This window comes from Ricinus communis, chromosome 7, assembly GCF_019578655.1.
Source record: "Ricinus communis isolate WT05 ecotype wild-type chromosome 7, ASM1957865v1, whole genome shotgun sequence".
In the NCBI taxonomy this organism is placed as follows: Eukaryota; Viridiplantae; Streptophyta; class Magnoliopsida; order Malpighiales; family Euphorbiaceae; genus Ricinus; species Ricinus communis.
In genome coordinates this window covers 828,097-844,502 of record NC_063262.1, presented here as the reverse complement: position 1 = coordinate 844,502, position 16,406 = coordinate 828,097, and the positions used below count along the sequence as shown (strand labels likewise).

Genomic DNA, 16,406 nt, shown 5'->3' with positions numbered 1-16,406 from the left:
TTAGGGTGATTTAATTAGTATTTTTATTTACACAAATTTTTAAAAAAACTTTCAAACTCGAGTCTCTTTGTCCATAATCTATAAATATTAAGGAGAACTCATCATTTCTATAATAAATAAAAAATAATTATTATTATACCAGTTGTTGTCGAATCAATGATTTAAATAAAAAAATCTCTTAATTCTTTTTCCTCGTTTCTCAACATACAACGTCCTTTCACATTATATGATTTTAACCTATTTTTTTAATCTTTACAGCTTTAATAAGTTTAGGAAAAAAAATAATTATGTAATTGACTATTTAAATAGGATAATTATAAAAATATTAAAAAAAATTAAATGCTTACACGACATTGCTTCAATCGGTTTGATATTTGAAAAATCAATTAGTTTCAAAACTAAATTCTGCAGGTCCAATTTCTACAATTCTTTTATTCAACTAATTGTTGAAGAAATTCTTTCTAATTTATTCAAATTGTACAATAGAACTTACGATAAATCCTAATCACATTTAGATTTTCTTAAATCAAAATAATTTTAATAATGATAATGCCGTATATAGTATCAATAATTTCTACAATTTCATAGTCATTAACTTAATTTTGTTGCAGAATTTCTTCGTTGATACTGACTGCTATTAATTCTTTTTTGAATATTATTGTAAACATCTTCGCGGGTCTATAATAGTATAAAACCTCTAGAAGCAATAAACAAAATAAACTATATTGAAATATTTGAGATTTAGTGGCATTTATGGCTTATATAAGGAATCTAACTATCCATGTTTATGTAGTCTATAGTATTTTCTTAAGATATCACTTTCTTTCTTAGTATATAAGAAAAAAGAAAAATCAAATAAGATTAAACATATAAAGTATTACCCTAACAACAAGGGAGATAAAATCTAAAGAAAAAAAGTGTATATATTGAGAGCTAAGTGCTTGCTTTTGTTGACCATTGAGCAGACGGTTCCTTTAAGCAGGAACCAAATCCTAATCAAGGGTGACATTTTTTATCTAGAAAATAAGTGTTTTACTTGTCTTTATATATATATAGATTTCTTATTCTTCTAGGTGATGTAACATATGGAATTTGTTTAAAGAAGGCAAAATAAAATAATTAAATTACATAGTTGAAAATGTTTTGAGCATATTGGGCATTTCACATGTGCAAATAAGGGAAGAAACATTAATATGTGCAATTGAGTTTGACCTTAACCTGTGTGAATCCCCCTTAGTAATCCAATGAACATACAACAATCTCCAAGTTCTTCTCCAAGAAAAATTGAATTCTATTATACTATTTCAGTTACCAACTTTCAAATTAATGTGTAAACACTCAAAATTATGTTTGTGTCTTTGTTTTTCTTTCTCCTTTATAAATAAGATAATTAATTCAAATTGAAAAACATCATGAATAATTCAAGTGGTTAAGGCATGGAGTATAAACAAGAAACCAAAAGACATAAATTTAATTATTTTTTTGTAATAAATTTGTTTAAAATATTAAATACTAATTGCCATTATATTCATCTGAGAGGTTTAATGGTGAATAATATTTTTTGAAAAAATAAAATAATTTCACATAGATTAAATAAACAAATTAGCCAAAATTACATATGCGAGCCACATTAAGCACTGATTAAAATAAACAGAAAACTCTTGAAATCGAAGAGCCCTAACAGCAGCCTCAAGAGCTGCATAGCTGAAAGTCTTATGAATGAACTGAAAATCTAAAACAATTGGATTGGTTAGATGTTGCTAATTAAACCAATCTTAATTACTAGTCAGAAATAGTTTACTAATCAACTTAATTAGGCGGACCCAAAATAACTTTGTCTAGAGCATTACCAAAGGGAAGAAGCATCCTTTTAGTTTGTATGAATATATCTTAGCCTAGAGCATAGTCATTTTCACTGAAATTTCCAAGAAATATCCAAAACTGAGAACTTTATACAGAGACTTTTCATCAAGACCCCACAACCTAAATAAGAGACAAAAGCATATATACAAAAGAACCAACAATAAGGATGTTGTGAGTTGGTGAAAGGAGGTTAGTACTTGGGCGGATCCATTATGAACTTGACATGGAGGCAGGAGGCAGGAGGCAGGAGGCAGGAGGCAGGCCCTAATATCTTTACTCTCATTTTATCTCTATCTAAGCAACAGCTTTATATATTTTCTTTGTCTCTTTACAAATAATATTTTAATTTTCGTCTTTACTTCCACCTTCTTCCTACTAATACAAGTGCTTCTAGTGGGGTCTCTTATGAAATTATATGGTGCAAAAAATTGGAAAGTAATTGAGTGGACACAATCATTCTTTATATAAAAAATTACAGCTAGCTACCTTAATAGTTAAACTTTTACCTACTTCACTTTTTTTCTGTGAATATAATTTCCTTTTCATTTATGGATCAATAATTAAATTAACAAATACTGTCATAGTTTAATTGGTGAAAAAATTGGCCGTTTTCTTCTTTTCATTAGAACGTAAAAATAATATATATATATATATATATAGTAAATTACTTTAAGAAATGAAAATATTGATAGCTTTAGTTCATATAAGTGGAATGTTATTAGTGAAGTGAATGCATTTTTCTTCTCAAAAAAAGAAATAAAGTGAACGTATTTTCAAAAGCAAACATTAATTTTCACACAAAGATGGAAAAATGGACCACCAATTATGAATCTATGGATATGCTCTAGACATGGGCTCACTAATTTTCTTTTTAATGTACAGATTAGATGGCCAAGATTTTATAGGGCATCAATGTTTTTCTTGGGAGAATAGTAAATGTAGCACTGTCAATAAATTGAGTTAAATATGGAAGTAAAAAAGGGAAACAGTACTAAGCAGCAGGAACATCAGCAGCTTCAGCTCGAGTGTGGTCCAAGCTTATATAAGAACATACGCATACACATATATATGTGCATCAACTATAGCGGCAGAAGTCATTAATGGCAGTCACATTAAATCCTTGGTATCCAATTTATTATTAGTTCGTTCAAAGAGATTCAAGAAAATTTGAAAAATCCCTCCCATTGCATTTATTTCTATATATGCATCATCTAAGTACCTCATAATCAGAGATCACGTAGAAGAATCACTTTGAATTCAGTAAATACTTCCCAAGATCTTTCTTTCTTTCTATATAGATCAATATCACCTTTCTTGTTGTAAGAGGGCCTAGCTTGAGTCTTGTGACTATACTCTTGGCACCCTTTATTTTCATGTGACCTTCTGATATTTATTATCACACTACATTCATAATTTAAGACCATCCTTTTGCCTGTGATTTGCTTCAATTCTATTTCTGCCCAATACACCCCCCCCCCATCTTTATATATATATATATATATATATATATACATATTCCTTCTTACTTCTTCTCATCTTTGTCTCAACTCTTTTCTCTCTTTCAGTGCACTAGCTAGCCGTTGTTATAAAACTCTTAGAGAAGAGTGGAAAAGAAATATATTCAACTTAAGAAAAAAATATATACATCCAAGCCATGAAGAGCTGTGTTTGTTTTGTTGTATTAGTCATTTCTCTCCTTCTTCTTCCTGCTCTCATTTCTTCAAGGCATATTGGCAGGTCACGAACACGTATGTTCTCTCGCTCTTTTTATATCAACCATTTCTAATTAAAGTTCATTATTTAACGGGAAATGTCTTTCAAATTAAAGAATTTGAAAGGAGAAAAAGATACACTGTTGGCTATGTAATAAAGAGTTCGTGTTTATAGAAGGCTAAAGTTTTGGTTTTTAATGTTAAAACAGATCATGGACATCACCATTCTTCTGCACAAGCAAAGGCAAGAGAAGTAGTAGTAGCAAATCCTAATAATTACTACAGGGAAAGGAGGCCAGCAAAGAGAAGAGGAGGTGACACAGTCGAAATAGCAGGATCAAGTTTGCCTGATTGTTCCCATGCATGTGGCTCATGCTCGCCATGTAGGCTAGTAATGGTTAGCTTTGTTTGTTCATCACTTGAAGAGGCTGAGACTTGTCCTATGGCTTATAAATGCATGTGCAGAAACAAATCTTATCCTGTACCATGATCATTTTGTATCTTTTTCTTAATTACTTTTCATGTCTTTTTAATTAATAGGCTTATTGTAACTAGTAGGTTAGGCCTAGGAGTTCTTGTCTTCTTTGAAAAAGATTTTTTTTTTTTTTCTTGACAAATTTACCTTGTACTTTAAGCTTGCCTTTCTTTGTGCAATCAGAGAGTTTTTGTTATTATTATTATTATTATTATTATTATTATTATTATTATTATTATTATTATCACTGCCAACAATTCTATTTCCTCTTTTATGTGTTCATGGAAAAGTGGTGGTCTCAGCTCATAGCTCATGACTCTCTCACTTCAACCTTATAATTATAACACATTAGCTATTCAAGAGTTAATAATTAACCTAAATATAGCAGTTATAAGGCCACAGTTCCTCAAAATTATGGCAGATATATTAATTTGTATTTTTGAGTGTTTTATATTTAGCCATTGATATATATTTAAACATTTAACACTAAACATTGAACGATATCCACTTTCAAAATTTACATTTCAGAAATTGATACACGCAGCAATATTTGAGTTTCAAATGTTAATATTGAAGATATTCAATTTTAAATTTTGGAATTGAGAATAAAATAAAAACAGAATTTAGGATGAAATTAAAACAGAAAACAAAAGAATAGCATATTTATTGTAATATATCTGATTCTTTTTCTTGTTTTGGAGAATTTAGGATGAAGATCACACTCTCAACAAATTGGTAACATAAAAATTGAAATCCAACAGCAAAATAAAATTATGAGAAGCATGGAGCTCTTTCTGTCTGTTCTTGGGCCACAGGTGACTGCATGATCATTAACCAGCTATTTATAATTTGGGCCTGAAAAACTGCTTTTATTCACACTTGTCTGAATTTGGGATCTCCATTATTTTCACCCAAGAAAAAAAATGGGATGTATATTATGTATGCCAATGCCTAAAACCTTAGCAGTATGTTTTAAGATATTATTAACAAGTCAGCCAGTATTTTTTTCTTTAACCATTAAAATATACTATTTTGAATTAACAATCTCCATGCAAGAGGGACAAAAGAGAATAAGGTTGGGCAGTGACCCAAAAGCTAGGAATACTAGAATTCAGAGTTTCGGAGCTGTTGTAGCTACTTAGTCAGCAAAAGGTGCTCTCTATAAACTAGGCCACAGATATGCAATTTAAAAAAGAAGGAAAAAAAACTCTTGATAATTCAATCGGCAAGCAGCTCAGGCCTGAATGAGATTATAATGAAACGTAAGAAAATCAAGAAAATTAGTGGAGGGAGAAAGGATTAGATTTGAATATAGTTGTCTAACTTATAATATGGTATTTATGAAAGCCAGCATATACTAAAATTGAGAACTAAGCAACAATATAGCCAAAATAATAGGAAATTGACGGGTGATGACTTAAAATTGCACTGCTGCATTCCTGTAAACCATTATTTGCTTTATAAAGAATCCCCCAAAAATCTCTATCAAATATGGCCATTCTTCTTCATTTTTGCTTTCCTTTCTTCTTCCTCTTCAGCTTCTTCAATTCCATTCTTTTCATCCACTCCCTATTCTGACCCACCCATCACTTTATCCCCATTGGCCATTCTAACGTCAACCACCATTAACACCACCATTGTCATCACCATGCCATTTTCTCAAAATGGCATAAAAGGTATAATCTTTCTTTTTCCTTGTTTTTCAATGCTTTGGGTATTACTTTGTTTGCTATTGTTATTACATTGGAATGGTGAAACATATGCCCCCACTTTTCTTCTCTTTTTCTTCTTTGTTTTCAAAAGTTTCAATCTTTCTTTTGTTTAACAATGCTTATTTGCACTGAAAAGTTTATGCAAAAAGATCCCTTTAATTGCGCTGTTAGCTTCTGGTGTATCTTTGTATTTAACCAATCATTGCATTTCTTGACTATGCATGCCTCTCTCTTTAGTCTATGATGGAAGGTTGAATAATAGGTGAGCATGGTTTGCTTTGCAATCATTTGTTGTCACCCAGTTTTTCATTTATCTTTTTTGTCTTTCTTTTTATCCTTTTTGCTTTCGGTTAAAAATGGTGAAAAGATTCAAACTTTATTTTTTGGTCTTCTCATGAGATTGGGGAAGAGTAGACAATGCTTTCCTTCTTGCTCTTCTCTTCGCAGAGTAAAATTCTCATTTTTACTCGTATCTTGTTTCTCTCTAAAATTTAGAACATTTTAGAAGTGCATATTTGTGAAAATTTTATGCCTATTGCAAGTTTCTTGTAATGCTTAATTGCTCCAATTAGCTTACCAATTTGTAATAATTGCTCTACTTAATAGTGCAATTCAACTTCTGCCATAAACAGCTTCTTTTCCCCCAATTGATGTATTAATATTGAATTTGTTGCTAAATGTTATCAAGTGCCTCTTAATAATGTGCAGTATGTCTTTCTTTTTGCACCTCTACTTGAGTTGGCTCATTAAATAGATATGTATGTATTTGACATTGATTGTTGCTTCACTTGCTAATTTGTTTTCCATAAAGGATGCGATGATTCTTGCAAATGTCTATCTTTTGTATCATTTCATTTGGATTTGCATTTTCTGTCACTTCTAGAGATAGCCTCTTCTGTCCCAGGAGTTCGCAATTCAAAGCTTCAAATCCATGCTTTAAATTTCTGATTATTTAATTTTCTTTGATATGTTTGTTCCACTGAAGAGCCTGTTTGAACACAACTTCACTTTCCATATGAACTGTCTTTTCCTTTCTCATCTCAATTTACTGAATCAAATAGTTACTCTTCTTCAATGTCATAAATGATAACTCTTCATGATTTTGGCAAAGCATTAAGATAAATAGTCAATTGTGTGATGCAGCTATTCAATACTAAGATGTCCTTTACTAAGATGGCCTTTCTAAATTTAAGCGTAGGTTGATGAGGATGAAGTTTATTGGAGATCAGAAAAGGGAAGTGAAGAGTTGGAATGGTCTTACAATTCCACTCACGTAATTTCGCAGCTAACTCAATGTTTTAGTAAGTCAAGTTTCATATTCCTTTCTCCACACTCTCTTTTGCTATATGTCATAATGTTTGCATATATATGATATTCTTTTCATGATCTTCATTAGATCAGAATTTGTTGAAATTTTTACCCAGATTTGCAGCAATAGTAATTTATTTATTTTAGTTTCCTTATTCTTCATTGGGTAGGTGACGCATAGCAGTGTATAGTTTAACACCTAGAATAGCTCTCATCTCCAGAGATTACATCACTAGTTTGAATTCTCAACCTCACACTCTTTAGTCTATTGAAACAGGTCATCGGCAACATTATTGTGGTCTACAAAACACTAAAGATAAAATATTTATCTTTATGGTTTAGAAGTATTATTGTTATTCAATTATTATGGAGAACATAACGTTAGGTAGTTCCTTTCTTTCATTTTGAAAAGAAATTATGATTAAGGGTTTTCCAATCTGAATTTACTAAATGCACTTATTCTGTTGATTATTCTTTGTATTTCTTAAGCTGTAACATTTGCTTAATTTCTGTTATTTATATCACCTTCTTTTTGCTGCTCTCTCTGTCTCCTCAGTATGTAGAGATTGGAACAAATTAATAAACTTCTGGTATGGAACTACTCCGAATATAACATAATTTGAGCCCAACAACCTGTCATTAAGGATGCCAAAGACTGAAATATAATCCCTGAAGCCCCATTTACTTATTATCTAATGAGTTTCTGGTGGTTGTAGCTAATGCTATGATTGGACCACGAGCATGGATAGGAGGGTTCTTCAGTCGTGCAACCAATAAACGCAATGAGAAGCTTCTTGACTTCACTTTGACTCCTCTTCAGGTGAATAGAAATATTAAGTAAGCATGTCCCTCCTTGCATTTAGTCATAGATTTTATTAATAAGCTCATGCGCCCAGGTGAATGTGCACTTGCATTCTTACATTTTTGTGTGTGTGTGTGTGTGTGCACGTTATTTATAATATATAGTTCAGCAAGTAAATTTTGCCATTCATGGGATGCTGCCAAATAACAATTGTAGCTGGTTTGTGTGACTGAACTATTTATTACAAATAACGTGCACGCACACAATTGTAGCTGGTTTGTGTGACTGAAAATAGGCTCAGCTAAGAGTTAAATCCCTGATGTCTTTCCTTCAAGGGCCTCAATTGAGGGAGCAGTCTGCACTATTGGGAATTTCTTTTTCAAGCCTGCTTGAACATTCCAAAAGAAGGCCACAACCAACTAGACAAGTGGCCTACAAGTGTTGTTTTTTAATCTAATTACTCTTCATTTCATAAAAAATTTCATATAAAGATGAATATAGTTAATTTCTGTTTATGAGGTCTTGCACACAAAAAGTTCTCCAATTCAAGTTTGTGTGATAATGTGCTTGAATATGATCACTTGATTTATTATTCTTAGCTTCACCACAGTTGTGATCTGCTTTCTAACTCTTACCAGGAACAAAGACTCAAAAAGCTTCAAGACCGGTTGCAAGTACCATTTGATGAGACCCGTCCTGATCATAAAGTACTTTCTCAATTCTCATGATATATTTTTTCTTTTTTATCGCACTGCTCATATCAGAGGTTTCTTTTTTCTATGCAAAAATGTACTACATAAGAGATTGATTTTCCACTGGAGGATAAAAGACGCCTTGTAAAACTATACATAATGATAATTTTCTATTGTTTATACTGTAAATTTTAAATGTAATTTGTGAGAAAGAGAATGTTCTAATGATTTAGAAGAATGGGAGAGAATTTGCATGCAGTCTTGATACTTGAAGAAATAAATAACTACAATAAGGTTAATTTTTGCAGTAGGTTATTGTTATAAAAGAGCATAGTTAGTCTTTTACGTAATGCTAATTGTGGAATCTAAGCTGCCATTTGGAGATGAGCAACAAATACTGATTCATGAAATTTTTCATCCTAAATGTACTTTTGTTATATCATGCAATTGATCCAAGGGATGCAGAAGCTTTAGAAAAACATGATTTTCTCCTCTGTGCAGTTTGATTGTACTTCTGTTTGATCATATCAGTTCTCTCATTTTCCTTTCTTGTTGTCAGGACGCCCTTAGATCATTATGGAATGCAGCCTTTCCAGATATTGCTTTGACGGGCATGATCTCTGAGCAATGGAAAGAAATGGGGTGGCAAGGTCCTAATCCATCGACAGACTTTAGGTAAAGTTCTGTAAATACCTTGTCTGTTCTTGTAACTAAGGCAGGCTCGCGGTCTCTTACTGACAAAGTATAGCCAGAGTATCATGAATCAGTGTATTGATACAGAGGTTTATTTAAGATCTGATGACCATTAGGATCATGGAAGGTTCTATCCTGAAGAAGAGAGGGAAAGACTTTGTACAATTACATTAAACACTATACTTTGCTTAATGTTGATTTTGGAATTCAGAAGTATGTTCTCTCATAAAGAATTATTTTTGCCTTTAGGGGATGTGGTTATATTTCTCTTGAAAACTTGCTGTTTTTTGCTAGGACTTATCCGGTACGTCTTCTTCACTCTTTTAAAGATTCATGCAATTATTTTCTTATCCCCGTTTTTGAAGCGTATTTGTGAACTTCTCTTTGTAGATTTTTTGTGATGTCTGAGTTTGCACAGAAACTGAGTTTTGATTAATACTGATTGTATGAAAATACAAAATGAAGGTATCTTTTCGTAGGTTATTGTTCAAGCAGGGCGGGAAGAGAGCAACTTGGGAATATCCATTTGCTGTTGCTGGCATAAATGTTTCATTTATGTTAATCCAGATGTTGGAGTTACATTCAGGTTTCTATGCATGTTCATTACACTTTTGAAAATAAAAAATTGATTGTCTGTTCACATGCACGTCCATTTTTCTTATTTTTTTGCATTAGACCTTCAGTGTAAAAGCATTGCTCCTTTTCCAATAAGTTCTTTTTCTTGTTTGCTTGCCAGAAAAACCAAAAGGTCTTCCAGGAATCAATTTTATTAAATTACTGGGAGGTATCGGGACTCCAGCTCTAAACCGTGTTATGCTCAAGTGTTCTTGGAATTCAAACAACTGCATTAGCCTTTTAAATTATTTACTCATAGTTGTGCATTTTTTATTGCAGAAGATGATGCTGCCTTTGATATACTATTCTGTTTAGCTTTCGAACTAATGGATGCGCAGTGGCTTGCTATGCATGCATCTTATATGGAATTTAATGTATACTCTCTCTCTCTATCTCTCTCTGTGTCTCACAGACACATTTTTTTAAGTAACATCATACGCATCTTTCAGAACAGTGATTACACGACAAGCCAATTGACAATCTGACATGAAAAAATTCAACAAACTCTTGCAGAAGCCACGGTTTTGGCATTCCTTTCTTGGCATTTTTTTTTATAAAATTTCTTGATATCAGCTTACATGTGAAGCATTATTGATCCAGAATATTCTGATCTTGAGTCACTGCTGTTACAAACTCTTAACTGCATATTGTTCATTCCTGTAGGAGGTTTTAAAAGTGACAAGGACACAATTGGAGAGGGAGCTGTCTTTAGAAGATATTCATGGAGTTAAAGATCTGCCAGCATATAATCTGTTGTATCAATGATAAAACACTGTGAAGAAGGTTTTCTCTTAGATAGAAATTAGTTTTCAATGTTGAGGCTTAAATGGAGAGGGCTCTTTTCTGAAGTTTCTTATGTCAACTGCTCATTTGTACAAACCATTTTCGGTGATCTCATAGCTAAAGATTTTCAACCATGGATTTTGACACTTTCCCACCAAATGATCTCATCTTGATTTAGCTATGAGATTTAATCTCTAACAACCCTGAAAATTCCAAGTTATTGAGTTGAATAATTTCAATAAACAAATACAAGTTTCATGTATATCTCTAATCCTCTTAAAAAAGTACTGCGCATATACCAACTCCTCAAATTCGTCACCATTTTTTTTATCAATACAACTCAGAGTCACACCTTAAACTATAGTATATTATATAGGGAGCGTAGACTTCATAAGCATTGATGTCAATTAATCTGAAATTTGATAAGAAATGTTATTAATAATTGGCCTTATTGCATATTTAATCATGATTATTGGTGCTTTTTGTAATTTTGACAGTTTTTAGATATAGATTTTCCAGCTTTTACAATTGGAAGTACCTGTATGATTTCCGGTGAAAAGGATCTAACGTGTCAGATAAAGTTTGTGTCCAGTAAAATATGTTTCATCTTTCCTGCCATATGGAACACACATCAAACCAAACTAAACTCTAAAATTAATACTAAAAACGCAAGTTTTATTATTGTAATCCTTTAAATTAAATTTATTGAGTTAAATTAAAAATTCTCTTCCTTTTTGTCGTTTTCTCTCACAAAAATATTAAAAAAGAAAAATCCTAAAAAGCTGCACTATGGTGACATTTGTAAAAATCGAAGCCATTATTTGCTGTTGTGGTTTTGAAGCAGAGAGGCTTACCCAGGTTCTTTTGTTGCAACAATGGTGAAAAACCAAAATCATCGTGACATTTGCCCATGATTCTTATTTTCTGATTTTTTTTTTTTTTTTTTTATTTCATAGCTTTCTTCTCATCAGTCCAAGAGGTCAATATATGTCTTTGAATGAGAAGAACAACAGATTTAATATTAATCGATTTGAATGGGAAGTATGAAGGTTTTAGATGGAAAGAATGATAGATTTGAATGGGAAGAATGCTGGATTTTAGATATACAAGAGCTAGATGAGAAGACTGAAGATTTTGTAGGATTAGAAAGAATGGGAAGAAGAAGACTAACTTTTTTGGGTTATATTACTTTAATTTTGATAACTAATTTCTAAAGCAAAACGGTGCACTTTAATGGAGGACTATATTTGTCTAAATAACCCAAACTTTTACAAACTTTTATTATTTTGAATTTTTTTTTTAAAAATTGTTAATGTAGCTCGGATTTAGTTAGTTGAGTACAAATTTTAGCCCAATTGAGTTATTGGTCAAACTTAAGTAATGTGAACCTGATATCGACGCAATTAAGAAAAACTGAGAATTCCAAATTGATAGATCTTAGTGCCACATTATTTATACTCGTTGTTTAATTTTAAATTTTTATTTTTTAAATGGTGTCCATATTACTATTAGTATTGCTTAATTTTAATTAACAATTCAATTTGGTTAAAATTGCACTCAATTACTCAAATCATAGATAAACTGATAATCTTAAAAGAATTGACTAAAATTGTAAATTTCTCTAAATATTTAAATTTTTCAAGACTGTTGGACCAATATTATATTTACAAATTAAGCCTTAAGATTTGCGATATGGTGATGAGTTGCTTGATTAGTGATATCAAATGATTCATAAAGAAAATGCACTCAACCTTCTAGAAATCCAAAAAGGATTCATAAAGAAAATAATTTCACCTATGCGTACTTACCTACCATTTTGAATTTAATTGTTTCTTTGACATTGACTTTATACAATTATTACTTGACACATAATCCTCTTATTATAAATCATCACAGCTTCTTCCCTGTTTTGGCAAGTGCAAAGTTTTAATTTGTCAATGGAAGGAGTATTTGAAGATGAGGCATCGCTAATAGGCCAAGCACAGGTATGGCAACTCATGTTTGCCTTTGCAGACTCCATGGCACTAAAATGTGCTGTGGAGCTACACATACCTGACATTATACACTCTCATGGTAAATCAATTACCTTGTCTCAAATTGCTTCCTCTATTGACTCAACCTCTCCAGATATCCCCTACCTCCAACGCATAATGAGGTTGCTCGTCCGCCGGAATATCTTCACCGCTGATCATCCGTCGGACGGCGGAGAGACCCTTTACGGGTTGACTCATGTGTCTAAATGGCTTGTGCACGATTCTGATAGGACACTTGCCCCTATGGTACTGATGGAAAACCACCCCTGGACAATTAATCCCTGGCATTGTTTCAGCCAGTGTGTTAAAAAAGGTGGCATTGCATTTGAGAAGGCTAATGGACATGAAATTTGGGATTTTGCAGCAAGAAATCCTGAGTTCAACAAGATGTTCAATGGCGGCATGTCATGCACTGCTAGATTGACAATAAGAGCAATTTTAGAAGGGTATAAAGATGGGTTTTGTAGCATGAAATCATTGGTCGATGTAGGAGGTGGGACGGGAGATTTGGTGACAGAGATTGTTAAATCACATCCACATATCAAAGGTATTAACTATGATTTGGCTCATGTTGTGTCCACTGCACCAGCATATGAAGGAGTATGCCATGTTGGTGGTGACATGTTTCAGGCCATTCCAAATGCTGATGCGGTTATCATGAAGGTGAGTCTATCCTGCCTGCCTAATCTTTACTTGCTATTAATGCATCATTATTATATGTTTGCATCTCAAGTATCTTTGAACCCATATAACATTCTTATGATTCAACAAAAATCACCTTCTATTTGAGTTCATGCATTTAGATTTGAAATGTTAAATTTTAAATATAAAAATGTCAAATAACATAGGTTTAGGTGAATTGTGTTAGTGGTGATAGATAACATCAATAATTATCAGCCAACAAAATCAGAGTTGCGTGCTGCTAAAAGTTTTGTGGAGTCAAATATAATGGCATCAGTAAATTGAATATGTAGAGAGTTTTTCTAACATTGGACTAAACTGCCCAAAACCAAGCTAATCGGATTAAAGTATAAAACCAAAATCCGATCAAATTGACATTTGACAAATTTAATAGGGTTTAGTTTTTGGACTCATTTTAATAATAAAAATAATAATTAAAAAAAATATCAGTTTACTTTTAACTGATTAAATCAACTTAAATTAATCACACTAATTTCCATGAGATTATAAATAAAAAGAATTTCAATGCCCTTTTCTTTTTTAACTGCCAAATACTTTCACATTACCCATATTTCGAAAATTGTTCACAAAATCAAAATTCTGAAAATTATATTATTATTTTTCCAATAATAACTAGTCACTAGTCTTTTTCCTTATCAATTCCTAGAAAGTCACTGTCAAATTAAATAAAAATAATCAATAGCTCATACTCACAGTAAAAAATAAATAGTCTGTTGTTATCCAGTGTTTATTATAAGTACCTTATCCTTTCGAATAAAATAATTGTTTAATAATAATTCTTTTATTTTATTTTTGGTAAACTCTGAGAAGAATTCACATGACAGATTTTGTATTTTTAAAGATTTTGTTAAATAAGATGTTATCACAGATGACAACTGGTGTTATCAATGGATAACTAAGATAATACTTAGACAAACGTGCACTCATATTAATAAATAAAAATAACTTTAAGTGAACAAGAGATGTCGTTTGCATGCTTCCACATATATATTTTTGTGAAAATATTCAATTCCAATGGTTGTTTAAATATGCAGAGCAAACAAGTATCACTAAAGCATATCCCACTAAAATCATAATTTTATTAGCTTAATTAAGGTCATGAGTCGAAACTTTGGGTATACAGACAACCGTATTAAAATTTTTAAAACAGTGATTTGTCATTCATAAATAATCTGTACAAAACGCTATAAATTTACATGGATATCAAAAAAATCATAGTTTTATGTTCTTTTTTCCTTGGCAGTGGATAATGCATGATTGGGGAGATGAAGATTGTGTCAGGATATTAAAAAATTGCAGGAAAGCAATACCGGAGAAGACAGGGAAGGTTATGATTGTTGATATAGTGCTGCAGCCAGAGGGTAATGGCCTATTTGATGACACAAGGTTGGTGTTTGATTTGCTAATGATTGCACATTCCTCAGGTGGAAAGGAGAGAACTGAAGCCGAATGGAAGAAAATATTGGAGGAAGGAGGCTTCCCTCGTTATAGAATTATCAAAATCCCAGCTTTGACATCCATCATTGAGGCCTATCCTGAGTAAGATAAAATTGCAAGCTTATCCCCAGTGTCATTAAGTTAATAATGCCTTGCAACTGTACCTCATGATTTGGTGTGCTTGTCATTTCTATTATATTTTAGTGTCTATTTATGTAAATATTTCATGGATAGGTTTAATAATCCAGTGATAAACGAATTGAAACTTTATTATTGTAGTAAATTATAAAAATATGAGATGACAATTGAAGTTGATATAGTAAGTTAATTTTATGTGTATCCGGACTTCTAAAAAATTGACAAATCCAAGAAAAAAAATCCTCAGAGCTACTTTTTGACTGTAAAAATGGAACCATAAATAATAAGCTTGGAACAATGAGCCAATTCAGCAATCTCTCAATTCAAGATGGTATTATTACATGAGGAAACAAAGGGTATATACCTTTGAAAAGTTTAGGATGGCAAGTTACTTTGAAGAACTCCATAACCCGAAAGTTACATACACGGCATTGAAATCTGATGCCAGTAAATTCAGCAGCAGTTGCCAAGGCCATAATATCTTGTTGGGCACTCTCTTTTCCTCCAGGGTTTTGGGTCATCATAAAGACATCCATAAGAGATGTGTCCCTTGCTGTCTTCTGGCGTTATTGGAAGGACTGCCGTCCATAACAATTACTTTATACCATCACTATTGAATTTGCCTCGTACCAATTTCTCAACAGCCTCAAGCAATGCTTATCACTCCAGTTGTGAAGTATCCATTGCCAGGAAATTTATCATCACATCATATTGTTCATCAAAATTCTTGTTTTGAGGTAAAGACCTATGAGTACTACTGCAATTAAATAATTAAACATCTGACTTCTGCATTATGAGGCATATATTCCGTAGATCATTGGACTATTTATTAGGCTAATATATAGCTTCATAATTGGCTGGTTCAGTTAGTATGCTCGAAAATTCAAAACTTACCTTCATAATTAGGGCATCTCCTTGTGGAACCCTTTCAAACATATCTCTCTCTAAATGATTCACACCTGCAACATATGTTAACTCATCAAGCTAGAAAAATTAGCATACAAAACTATGTTTTCCATATAGCAGAATCTTTGTCGATCATCAGAAGCCAAGGAGCAACCAAGACTACAGTGGCTAGCAAGAAAACTCGGGATCTAGGTTGCACGGAAGTTTTAAAATACGTTGTAATTTTCATGTAATACATGTTTCGAATATTTAAATTATTCGGATACGTTTCAAAAATTTCAAAAAATTTATTATTTATTATATTTTTATTTATTTTAAAAATCTTAAAAAAATTAAAAAAATCTTTTTATTTAATTGAATTTCCTACTTTGAAAACGATTTTTAATATTTTTCTATTTTATTTACTTTCTACTTATAGATGATTCTGAACTCTTTCTTATTATATAATTTTTTTATTATATGAATATTTTTAATTTTTAGTTATTTTATATTTAAAAGTTTCTATGTATGGCTTTTTTCATATATTATTTCTCTT

At 31.8% G+C, this 16,406-nt stretch overlaps 3 protein-coding genes across 7 annotated transcripts; all 3 read left to right on the top strand.

Annotated features, from left to right (window-relative positions):
* Positions 1-3,411: 3,411 nt before the first annotated feature.
* LOC8262103 (protein EPIDERMAL PATTERNING FACTOR 1) lies at positions 3,412-4,252 on the top strand. Its single transcript, XM_002517909.4, has 2 exons — positions 3,412-3,611; positions 3,785-4,252. The coding sequence occupies exons 1-2, from the start codon at positions 3,518-3,520 to the stop codon at positions 4,063-4,065; spliced, it is 375 nt and encodes a 124-aa protein (XP_002517955.1). The 5' UTR covers positions 3,412-3,517; the 3' UTR covers positions 4,066-4,252.
* Positions 4,253-5,452: 1,200 nt separating this feature from the next.
* On the top strand, positions 5,453-10,809 carry LOC8262104 (ELMO domain-containing protein A). Of its 5 annotated transcripts, XM_025157123.2 has the most exons (11): positions 5,453-5,726; positions 6,961-7,063; positions 7,627-7,660; positions 7,787-7,890; positions 8,511-8,579; positions 9,124-9,239; positions 9,507-9,561; positions 9,723-9,843; positions 9,994-10,041; positions 10,152-10,246; positions 10,536-10,809. In XM_025157123.2, the coding sequence occupies exons 4-11, from the start codon at positions 7,795-7,797 to the stop codon at positions 10,635-10,637; spliced, it is 702 nt and encodes a 233-aa protein (XP_025012891.1). In that variant the 5' UTR covers positions 5,453-5,726; positions 6,961-7,063; positions 7,627-7,660; positions 7,787-7,794; the 3' UTR covers positions 10,638-10,809. The 5 variants fall into 5 exon arrangements, with proteins under 5 accessions (XP_025012891.1, XP_048232327.1, XP_025012890.1 ...); XM_048376370.1 differs by lacking the exon at positions 7,627-7,660 and having other exon boundaries at positions 5,454-5,726; positions 6,906-7,063; XM_025157122.2 differs by lacking the exon at positions 7,627-7,660 and having other exon boundaries at positions 5,455-5,726.
* A 1,750-nt stretch (positions 10,810-12,559) lies between these two features.
* On the top strand, positions 12,560-15,097 carry LOC8262105 (xanthohumol 4-O-methyltransferase). The gene is made up of 2 exons (XM_002517911.4): positions 12,560-13,351; positions 14,634-15,097. Exons 1-2 carry the CDS (start codon positions 12,593-12,595, stop codon positions 14,931-14,933), a joined length of 1,059 nt encoding a protein of 352 aa, XP_002517957.1. The 5' UTR covers positions 12,560-12,592; the 3' UTR covers positions 14,934-15,097.
* Positions 15,098-16,406: the final 1,309 nt, after the last annotated feature.